Source organism: Hermetia illucens, chromosome 2 (genome assembly GCF_905115235.1).
Source record: "Hermetia illucens chromosome 2, iHerIll2.2.curated.20191125, whole genome shotgun sequence".
Taxonomy (NCBI): Eukaryota; Metazoa; Arthropoda; class Insecta; order Diptera; family Stratiomyidae; genus Hermetia; species Hermetia illucens.
Window position 1 is genome coordinate 48465818 of NC_051850.1, and position 12143 is coordinate 48477960.

Below are 12143 nucleotides of genomic sequence, written 5' to 3' on the forward strand. Positions count from 1 at the left end.
TCTTCGCGGTCACGGCATTTCCTGCCACCCCCGTTCTTGTTTCTTGCATTGGCCTATCATGGCCGCTCGGTATCCCAATCTTTCGCAATGATTAGTTGAGTCGCAGAGAAGTACTTGATCGACACGTTGTCAGATACCTTTAAACTACCAAGCAGCCTCTATGTATCCGTGCGTCAAGTTGCTCCCGGTTCTCTGGTCTGGGCTGGGGGCCCTCCGGAAAGAGGATGCAGACAATCTTTCAGTTCACCGGAAGGAATACTGAAGCTTGGTTTTCTGGACCTTAGCCACCCTCGATTCTGCAATGCATCCCGTTTTTCCCAGATCTATTTTTTATCATCAACTCAATACCGACTAAACATTCATTACTTTAGAACATTAATGACTAATTCCTGTCAAACTTGCAACGCGTGTCCAGTCTGTTCAGGCAGGCTTTGATATTTATGTGTTTGTAAGTGTGTCGGCTAATTTATAAAAAGAATCAAATTTGATAAATTTGTGTTTGGCTGTTTTTGGCCATAAATGATAGTGCGCTTCTGGCAACATAGTCATCGGTCTTGTTGGTGTGCTTCGTGGGTAGTATGTTTGGACTGTTAGCCATCCGGGTCCCAGGGGGCAAAAAAAACAACAACGAGTGCATGTTTTGCGGCCACGAGAAATCCGAGAAGATATCTATCCAGCCACCAGGGGAGGGGTCTTACCTGAAGCTGAAGGTCCCGAGGTATTTCAAGTTTCCCTACTACTCCTGTCCCGCGTATATTTGTTGACGGATTGATACACTATTTAGTTTTTAAGATTGGTGCAAAAAAGCATTCTGAAATCAAAAGGATGCTGGGGATTTGAAATATTCTTATCAAATGCCAGAGAAAATTTCGAATTCGGTTTACTCAAGGAATTTCCATCCGAAGTATTCACTAAGGGAGAAATCGACTCCAAGGCTGTATTTTGGTTGTAAATGGCTTTGAACGTGCCAAACCTCTCGATTGAAATCCTCCCTGTTCTTATTGACCTAAATAAAAGGTCACCATTTCATCTTAACTATTGTTTGTATTTTAGAGAAAAAGTTTACATGGTCCGTCAGACCAAAATATTATACCGAAAAGATGAACAAGAATCCATTAGTGCTTATTCAATTTTCCAGGGCTGTCTTTATATTAAATAAACTTTCCAGTAACTAACCTTGATGGAGTCAGGGCAGCTGAGAAAGTTGTAAACTTACCCGAATAATGCAAACAGTTGCTTGCAAGTGCTACACACTTGCTTTTAACTGTTCTTAACTCCAGGCCATCTATAAAACACGCTGGGCTATATACGCATGGGCAAATTTGTGGGCAAGTTGCTTTCGTCGACTTTTCTAAAATGTTTTCACTGAAAACCACTTTTTCCCACAAAACCGTAAAATATATGTTAAACGAGGAAAGGCTAAACTTCAGCAATTAGAGGCTTACCTGGTAGAATTAGCAACAGTAAAAGGGAATGCGTTGTCATCCTTGCCTTTTGATCTAGATCCCTGATCGTAGTCACGAATTGCAATATTCTTGGAGACTAAAAACCTGCTTCATTTCAACTGTATTTATACCAGCTTGACAAGTGTCGGGAAATCTGATGTTATTCGAAAGCATGCCTCTGCTATACTTCTTCAACACAAACCCTATGTGATTGCTCAATTATAAATAATTATTAAGGGAGCAGATGTCATGTTGCTCATTTAGAAAAATACAAAAGAAATTGAAATCACGTCATTTCAGAAACCCTTGCTTTTCAATTATATTTGAAAGCAATATTATGGATTCAAACCAGAAACATTCGTTGGTATTCTTTCTGGACAGAAACAAGACAGTATTCGTAGAAGACAATGCGCAATGGTTCAGTGTAAATATGTTGTCTATAAAGTGAATTTTCGTGAGCTCTTTATTAAGAAATGTGTCTGATATTAATGGATTATTTTGAAGGTCCCATGAAACAAAATCTGGGTTTAATGTCTTGTTCTTTGGCTGAAGATACACAAACTAAAGCTAGTTCTAGCCTCTGTCAATCCGTTACGAAGTTCACGTTCGTGCACTCTCTTCCCATGGTCCTACATATTCGCTGTTATCTATTTTTTTGTATAACTGGTTTTACGACTATGATCTATGTATACCTCCCTTGGATCGAGGTGGAAATCTTGAAAAGACGCTGCTTCCAGCAGTGTGTGCGATTCTCAGCCACTAAAACCAGCCTCACTTTCCCCTTCTTCCTCGAGAAACCGCCGCAAAACATTTCATCGTGGGTAGCATTGCACTTGAAGCGACCCAGCCTTCCATTTTTCGTGTCCTCCTTGCGCACTCCGCGTTTCCTTCTGATTGTGGAGTTCACCGTACATCAGTTTATCTCCGGCTTCAGCATTTCTCCGATGATTCTCCGCGAGCTTATACCGATTTTCAGAGAGGTTTCCCGGCTCCGCCTCTCTGAGCAAAATCGTGGACAGTAGAACTTGATATTTGTTTATTGGCATAATCTCTGCAGATTCCGGATTTTACCTAATACTAGCACTAAGTGCCAATTATTTAGCTTCGGACGATCCTATCTACTTAAAAGACAAAAGGGCTCTGGTGTTGGTAGGTTTATGAGAGAATCCGTCGAGAACTCACCGCAATATCGAGCACGTATGCAGAATGGTGTACATCCGTATTTTCTGGAAAAGACTGTGTAAGGATCCCAGGATATTAAGGGAAGCCATGAGGGATTTAGGTACAATACCGGCAGCTGACAATATTATGGGAACTGCACCACTTTTTTGAGATGCCAAATTTCTTTAATTTCCCGAGCCAGTGATTCATAGTTTACCTTCTTCCCAATAAATGCTGTAAACGGAACTATCAAGTCCTGCCTGCAACTCATATCGATAAACCGGACATGTTACCGTGATCCTGCCATGCTTGCATGCAAGGTTTTGATGGGCCATCTCACATACAGGATTGTGCTTGTTCGTGTATTGCATCGATGCCAGTAATATACACCCAGAAATGAGATGGTTCACCGTCTCTAACGCCGAACCACACATTCTGGACTATTCATTTTCGACCCGCTTCTTCATGATGAGCTTTTTATAAGCTCGGGTGGCGTGCACACCATCCTTAATGGCACATATCAATGCCCCCGTCTCAGCAAGGTGCTCACCAGGTAACGGCCATATGTTCAACAAATGCAAATCGACAGTTGGCTGCCAAGAAGATTTACGAGTTTACCGTGCATTGCCTTCGACTTCCATTCATCGATCCGCCCTTGGTCTGATTTCACTCCATTCAGAGGATTGAAAGATCAGTTCTTCAAGTTAAGTGGATTCAGCCCACAGTCTGTCTTACAAACAGCTGCATGCAAGAGACTTGCTGTAAAAATGAGCGAGTCGGTGGTGATGGTGTGCCGCCATGTCAATCAAGCTCCTATATGCGATGTCACGAGGCAAGTTCATTTGCTTCATGGCAGAGTTTGGGTAATACATTCGGAATTGTGACATAATAGTCCACATATTAGTCATATGTCGTAGGAATTCGGACACCATCCTTCCGGTAAAAAACCCGAGCACGGGTTCCTTGCAGAATTCCTAGGTACTTTTTGGTTTTTTTTTCATTTTTAAAGGGTGGAAGTGGAAATCTTAAAAAGACGCTGCTGTACCAGGTTGCAACACTATGTGGGATTCTCACCCACCCGAGATTATTATCCTGAATTGACTCAGGTACTCATTCATAGCTGAGTCGACTGGTATCCGCCGTCAAATCACGATACGAATCCCACTGCCGCCAGCGAGATTTGAACCGCGACCTTCCGTACGACAGCCTAGTGCTCTAACCACTCAGCTATCCGGACTCATTCATCATCATCATCATTTAGTAGTTATGCAAAACCAAAGGGGACCTAGGCGTGGACGTAAGCGTCTTTAAAGACTGCTACATTGGTGGCGTAGAGCAAGTTGAAACGTGATTTAAATAAGGGACCGTTAAAACATTGCTGTTTAATGTTACAAGCAGGTTTGTGTATGAGGATGTTAGTAGTTGCGTCAGTAAATGACCTTCGATCAGGAGCTCTATGATCCGATGTCTCAGAAGAAATCATTGCCGAAGGGGCATTACTTAGCGCAGCAGAAAGTGTATGCCTAATGGCAACCAAACCCTCACATATAATGCTTTGATGCACGGCGCTTTCGGATGTTATAGAGGGTGGGCGTTACATTTTGGATATAGCACCAGGTCCATGGGGATCATTTTCCTCAGCATATGTTCAAAGAGCCGGAACTGGTGATCTAGCAATTGATACGTCGTGGCCGGACTGAACGGAATAACGTAAGGTGGAAGATTTCCTTTGGCGCTAAAATCCGGGAGATAAAAGACACAACCGATACCGATAAAAGCAAAGATAAGAGATAAGATAAAATTTGTGCAAATACCACGGATTCAAAACGAAGACAAATTTTCCGTTTTCTGTGAGGCTTGCGGCGACCGAACACCACGACGTATCAACAGGAAGGGATATGCTCTGGGTCCTCAGGTGTGCAACAACATTCAAGGCAAAAGGGAGAATCAATCGGTGTATCCTGTCGGGGCATGGTGGGCTGCTACCCCTGCTACCCCATCATGTTCCGACAGGAATTGTGTCAGGTGGTAGTTAATCTCGTGGTGTTGTCGCTGAATCCACTCCTCAATACGGGGAATTAAAGTGTGGGTGCAGGGACCCTCTGCGAGTTGTCCCGTTGTTCCAGCGGCCCGGGCCTTGCCGCATTTCGATATTTTGTATACTTTTTAGGTGGATTGACTCTCCTTTTCTCGTGCAGAAAGCGCGCCTCACTTGTCCGAATGTCCATAGGGATCATTCCATAAATATCTCCGCTGCCTCGCCTGAGGTTGTTCTGAAAGCCCTGCAAACCTTTAGCGCCACTAAGCGATAATTCATGTTTACACTCCTGTGATGGTTTCCCCCTAGAACTTCTGCCGCGTAAAGTAGTGTGAAGCGAACCATTCCGGCCACAAGTAATCTGCGACTGATTCTTGGGACTCCAATGTCAGACATCATCCGGGCAAACGGTACGCTGGTATTTGCCACTTTCTCACAGACATAGACCAGGTGTCCTTTGAAATTAATCTTACCGTCAATCATAAGCCCCAGGTATTTGGTAACCGGCTTCGAAGTGATGATTTGTCCATCAATATGAATAGTAATCGTATTCTTTTTCGTACGGTTGGTAATCAAGACCGAAAATATGGAGAAGTCTATTATAGATGACCCTTTTGAGCATCTTTCCCAAGGCAAGAATAAGGCAAATCGGGCGGAATGATGATGGACGTGCCGGTTGCTTATTGAGTTTCGGTTGGAGTTCCACCGAGCGCGGAAAACTTCTTCTACCATCCATACTTCAAATACGCTGATATAGCACTCGGGTCTGGTTTTAAGAGTGAGCTTGGAAACAGCATCCAAACTGGAAGCTTTATTGTCACGGGTTGCCCGGCAAATTTCTTCAAGTTCCTTCTCAGTTACCGCAGGTATGGTGTAGAAGTTCAATACTTGTTTATATTTTTTTGCATTCCCCTTCATCCGGGGGGAAGAGCACCATCACTATATCTAAGGGAAAATGCGGGCGGATCACCTGTGGTGTTCGCCCTTTTATTTTCTTTATAATCACCCTGTTCTCCAGGGGTTTTGTCTGCCTTCATGTAAAATTCTTTGAAGCATTCTCGCTTGCTGGTCTATATAGTCTGCTTAAGTCTACTTCCAAAGTTCGCATAAATTTCCGTTTCTCGTCGAAACTGGGTCTTGCTCTAGATCGTTGGCTTATCCTTCTTGCTCGAAAACATGCATCCTGCAACTCCACCAATAGTTTCATCGCTTATTTGTGAGAACTCGCCACCTCGACATGGCAACATCGGATGCTCTTATCATGCGTTTCATCATTTGCGCTATCTTTTCTGAAATCGCACCACCGGAATTGTGGCCTCCCAATAGCGTTTCTACGAATGAATCCTCTTCAAACTGTTCATGTTCAGCCCAGATACTCCAATCCCCATATTGCCGCATGACCCATATTTGACCTGAAAGAAAATTACCTGGTGGTCATTATGAATAAGTGTTCACTGACAAGCCAGACCATTCTCCTCATCAATATGGTTCTCACATATGTCAGATCGATCATTGAGCTCGACTCTGTCCCACGAAAGGTGGATATATTTCCATTTGCAAGAATTAAGTTTAGCTCAGCGAAAGCCTGGAGCAGCATACGGCCTCTGGTGTTCGTGGTTTGACTGTCCCAATCGACAGCCCACGCGTTGAAATCATCCGATTTGATTTTGAGGTTTTGATTTCTTGTATCCGAGACCGCTGGGGAAGATAGTAATCTATGTAAATGCCAAGATGCGATAACTCTGATTATGGACGCTTTGATTCCATTCTTATAGATGGTCTGTAAGAGTAGGTCTTGCGCTGCAGTGGTTGAGGTGGATTTGTATCAAGCGCATTTCTTCATGGCATGATATCTATATCCACATCTGTTCAAAGAAAGTTAATAATAGTATATTCATATTTTTTTAAAAATTTACTGAGAATCCTTAAGAGAGATTCTCACTCTAGACGCGTAGAATGCATTAATAGAGGGTTTAATATGAAGCAGCATATTGGAAAGTTTGGTCGAAATCCTACTATTTTTAATCAAGTTATTGTAGGTCAAAATTGCCTCTTTTGCGTCAAATTGGTACTTACTAAAAGATAAAATGGACGATTCCGTAGACTACATAACGACGAAATCTATGTGCGCACATTGACCGTTAGGTCGGCTCTAAGCCGGAAATGAGGAGGGACTCTTTGTTTTAGGAATTCCTTAGCACGGACTTCTTCCAGATCTTCTGCACGGGTGCCTAGGAGATTCAACAGCCCACTTTATCTAACAAGAAGAGATAGCTGGATGTATGTTCGATTCCGATCATTAGGACAATTACTGGGGTTACCCATATCATGATTTCCTACACGAGTTTTCGGAAATAATTTACCCAGTTGAAGTGAAAAAAATGGTGTCACCGAACTAACCATCAATAGCAGAACCACCAGTTGTTTTAGAACAGGTCCTAATAGCTGAGGTAGACATGGCAAAGATTGCCAACAATTCCTCCTGGCAAATGCGGAAGTCAGTTTTTTAGGATACTTCGTCTCGAAGGAGGGGACTCCTCTCTTGCCAATCAAAGTCAAAGCGATCTAGTCATACCCGCAACCAACCAACGAGTATTCTTGGGTATGCTTTTTACCGAAGGTTCATATCCAGAGCAGCAGCAGTACAGGCGCCATTCAACGAGATTCTTTACGACTAAATTAAATTAAATTGAATTTCACCAATAAACTGGACCAGTGACTTTACCGCAGCTTTTGATGATTTCAAAAACGCACTGCTATAGGCAACGTTGCTTGTACATCCAAAATTTGACGCACCTTCGGTCATTCTCTGTGGTACATCTGACTTCGCGATAATAGCAGTCCTCCAACAACGGATTAATTACACCTGGCAGGCATTGGCTTTCTTCTCAAGAAAGCTTTCGTCATATGGTTAAGGTAAGGGTACTTATGGGTCACAAACCGTTAACTTTTCCATTCGGTGTAGGGAGATGTTCGTTGCATATTTATAAAGTCATCTGTTTTTTATCCCCTAGAGAAGAACATTTCTTCTGTTCGGAACGCCTTCTACGCGTATGTGAATTAGCTCATCCTCATTAAAACTTTCGCTCCTTCCTATAGCCTGGCATAGACTAAAATATCCTTAATTGTCTCATACACATTTATCTTTTTCTATGAACTCAAATAATAGAAACGTGCCCTCACTATTTGAGAAAGGATATTCCGAGAATAAACTCTGACAAAACATAAATTAAGTGTTTTATGATGATTTTAGTGTTTAGTAAATATTTACCAGTGGTCGTCAGACTCTCCTAAACATCAATACTTAATGACTATTTTCGGACGACTGCGGATGTCAGTCCATTTAGGCATTATCGCAAATGATTGGTTTCCGTTGGGGGTGTATTGTGTTGAAATCGACGAATTCGCTTATGAAGTGGATGCATGCATATGTATGCAAACTCTTTATTTAGCCTAATGGGATTGCCAATGATGGGTATTTTCAAGTTTATTTTTTTCTATTTGGGATGGAGAAATGTATGATGGAATGGAGGTCGAAAGTTGACCTTAGTGGAAGGGAGTGAAAACAAACTCCTTAGTAAGGGAAAAATCTATAAAACTTATTTCTTAATGATGTTGTTATCATAGCTTTGCTGGCTAATAATAGGTAAATTATCAAGAAGATACCCTCACGTTACACAGAAGAAGACGGCAGGTAGGTAGAAGGTACCAGTGGCCTTTCTAAGCAGTCCAATTAGCGCTGTGGTGGGCCGTTTTTGCTTCCACAAACTATTACCGCTGTGGTAAGAAAAAAGGGGCAGAGTCCAGTCGCCTTAGATCTTCACAGCCAGCCCACAGTACCCAAGAATAGAAGGTTGGTATACTGCCCTTGTTACACCGATAGATTTGGATTAATAATAAAATCAAAGGGGAGTCATTTCTTCCACTGATTTCTGGGTTCCTCAGGTATTTCCTGGACTGGCGGTCATCAAATGTAGTTCTTCTGTTGGAGCTGATCGGCTGTGAGCCATATAAGCCGAGGAGATATACACGTTTGCTCCCGTTTAACCCGGGCTCGGTTTAATTAGGTTAGGTTGAATTGAGATCCAGACACAGAAAAGCGTTTCGGGTCTTCCTGGCGAGGATAGATACTTTAGGTTTGCTTCGATTAGTGTCTCTTGTACTGTGGAACTAATTGTAATAGTTGTTTAGGAGGCCTTTGATAGTTCGGCCTCGCCTTGGATCGGATCCAAGGATTCCGTATTAGTGTGGCGTTGATGATTTCCTCTAGAGGGAAGACAAGCAGATTAGGAGAGACGCACTTTGAGGTCTGCAGATTTATCTGCGCTACCCTCAGCATGATCTGTTTGCGTAGGGGGTTCGCCAGTCCCCGTCGGACCATTGATTTTCATCTATACCAACAACTCTTTGGCCGCGCCGACCAGGTCGTCGTCCGGTATCGCGGAGCAGAACACCTTCACCTTTGTGTGCCTGCCTCTGAATCACACTTTAAAATCCGGCACGGACTACCTGAGAGGAATCAAAGTGGGGGATGAATCTCCTTGTTCTCCTTTACAGTCTAAGAAATGCTCCATGACCTCCTATAGCATGGTCTTAAGACTGTTCCACACCCCCGCCAAAAGTTTGCCGTTAGCAGAGCTACCATCCGCTAGCGTCAAACGTAAGTGACTCTTGACCACCTAAAGTGTCTCACATTCCATGTGTCGTCGACCGGCTGCTGCTGCTTACCTGTTTGCAGAGGCTGCTTGGCGCTCGAGCCCTTCCAGCCTCTGCTCCTCTTGTGGTGCTGTTCGACCCCATCTTGAGAACGATTGCGTTTGTCTTCGGCTGATTTCGAAAACTTTTGCCATTCTAGTCTTTAACAGGCGTCCGGTATTTAGTGAGAGTACCGACCTCCCTATATTTCGCAATCTTGCTCAAAATATGTTTAGCTTTCTGGTACTGGGTCTTGGTAATTACTTTGAATACTTTATGCAGTTATTAAAAATTGCAAGAGGAAACTTGAATGGAGTTGTGGAAAGGTTCCCGATGGCGACGGGGGGAATTTTATAGGTTCAGCTGACTTTTGATCATTTTAATTTTTGTTGCTTCACAGAATGTAACTTTGTTTTTCATCCTCAGGTCTAATTCGACTAGGACTCTAGGACCCTTTGTTTTTCGAATGAAATACACTTCTGCTCCGCTATCTTCCTGTTTGATCTTGTAATGGATTTCCCTGATTGCTTGCCAAAGATTTTGCCCTCTGTCGGCTTCATAAGCAGAGTTGGCGGTCTAGTCCTCTTTCGTCTCCCCACCTTTTCTTTTGGTGCTCCATCCATCGTGCCCGCCTTCATTTCAAGCAGAGGTTTTTCTGATGACGGGCGTAGTGTTGTCTCTTGTTCCACTTCGCCTTTTTTTTTTGAGCCCTGGAGAGTACCTGAGTGAAGTCTCCTTCCTCCTTTCGATAAGTTCAGGTCACCCTGTCATATGATTTGAGGGGTCTGTGGTAGAGCCCAGGTGGCAGCTGCGTGTGACAGGACCTCAAAACGAGGGGTTTTCTGGACCTGGCATCTGATGCTGCGTTAATGCGTGGTGGGCGGGTCTGTGCGGTGGTTGGTCTGGTGTCAAGGTGGCTTTCAGGATGGGCGAGGAGAAGGTTGCTATCATTACAGACTCTCTCCATACTTTACTTAAACTCTGGGGTCTAGTCACACCAGTTTGCTCGAAACCTCTCCTGTAGATGTTCTGAAGACAATTCAGGAACACTCCTGTAGAGAATGGCAGGATGACTTTTTGGCGATATCACGTGTCAAAGGACTATTTTTCTCTAACCTTCACGCTGCTTTACCCATAATACCACCGGAGGCTACGCGTATGCTTACAGCTTTCGAAGAGAAATTACTGAATCGTCTTCAAACCAATCACACATATAACAAAGTTTTTCTCAAAGGTTTGGAAATATAGATGAGGACAAATGTAACATTTGCATGGTTACAGAAACTAACGAGCACATAATCGTCGAGTGTAGGAAGTATGCCCTGTTTCGGGTTAAGTGTAGGTGGTAGAATAGTTTTTTTAACTTTCAAGAAATCTTTTTGAGTAGAGATCCTTGCCTGATTGATGACCTTTTGTATTTCTTTATGCAGGCTAGAGTCACATTATAATATATATATTTTCAAGTGATGCCAAAAAAAGTTCTATTCCTGGAATCTGACACACGGGATGACCCCCTTAAAGAAAGATTCACCCAAGCAGAGATCGACTACAACGTGGTATTTTGGTTGTAAATGGGTGGTGATACGTTGAATGGGATATGAGTTATTAAATACTCAAGAAGGCTTTTAACACGATAAACTTCTGGATTGAAATCCTTCCTTGTCTTATTGGCCTAAACAGAAAGTCACCATTTCGTCCTCACTATTGTTTGTATTTCAGAGTATCAGTTTACATGGTCCGTCAGACCAAAATATTATACCTAAAGGATGAACAAGGATCCATTAGTATTCAATTTTCCAGGGCTGTCTTTATATTAAATAAACTTTCCAGTAACTAACCTTGATGGAGTCAGGGCAGCTGAGAAAGTTGTATACTTACCCGAATAATGCAAACAGTTGCTTGCAAGTGCTACACACTTGCTTTTAACTGTTCTTAACTCCAGGCCATCTATAAAACACGCTGGGCTATATACGCATGGGCAAATTTGTGGGCAAGTTGCTTTCGTCGACTTTTCTAAAATGTTTTCACTGAAAGCCACTTTTTTCCCGCAAAACAGTAAAATCTATGTTAAACGAGGAAAAGCTAAACTTTGACAATTAGATTAATTACCTGGTAGAATTAGTAACAGTAAAAGGGAATGCGTTGTCATTGTTGCCTTTTGATCTAAATCCCTGATCGAAGTCACGAATTGCAATATTGTTGGAGACTAAAAACCTGCTTCATTTCAACTGTATTTATACCAGCTTGACCAGTATCGGGAAATCTGGTGTTATTCGAAAGCATGCCTCTGCTACACTTCTTCAACACAAACCCTATGTGATTGCTCAATTATAAATAATTATTAAGGGAGCAGATGTCATGTTGCTCATTTAGAAAAATACAAAAGAAATTGAAATCGCGTCATTTCAGAAACCCTTGCTTTTCAATTATATTTGAAAGCAATATTATGGATTCAAACCAGAAACATTCGTTGGTATTCTTTCCGGACAGAAACAAGACAGTATTCGTAGAAGACAATGCGCAATGGTATAGTGTAAATATGTTTTCTTAAAGGTGAATTTTCATGAGCTGTTTATTAAGAAATATATCCGATATCAATGGATTATTTTCAAGGTCTCCCATAAAACAAAACCTGGGTTTAACCTCGTTCTTTGGTTGGAAGCTAGTTCTAACCTCTGCTAATTCGTTACGAAAACCGCGTCCGTACATTCTCCTCCCATTTTCCTACTTATTCGCTGTTACCTTAACATTGTTTGCCTAATCATTACTGTTTTTACGGCTATGATCTATGTACATCCCCCTTG

The 12143-nt window shown here is 42.4% G+C and overlaps 1 protein-coding gene across 2 annotated transcripts; it reads right to left on the reverse strand.

Moving 5' to 3' along the window:
• Positions 1–1052: 1052 nt before the first annotated feature.
• On the reverse strand, positions 1053–11696 carry LOC119649680 (enhancer of split M1 protein-like). Of its 2 annotated transcripts, XM_038051941.1 has the most exons (3): positions 11449–11696; positions 11218–11376; positions 11035–11098 (listed from the first exon to the last, which is right to left on the reverse strand). In XM_038051941.1, the coding sequence occupies exons 1-3, from the start codon at positions 11486–11488 to the stop codon at positions 11055–11057; spliced, it is 243 nt and encodes an 80-aa protein (XP_037907869.1). In that variant the 5' UTR covers positions 11489–11696; the 3' UTR covers positions 11035–11054. The 2 variants fall into 2 exon arrangements, with proteins under 2 accessions (XP_037907868.1, XP_037907869.1); XM_038051940.1 differs by lacking the exons at positions 11035–11098; positions 11218–11376 and adding an exon at positions 1053–1375.
• Between the last annotated feature and the right edge of the window lie 447 nt (positions 11697–12143).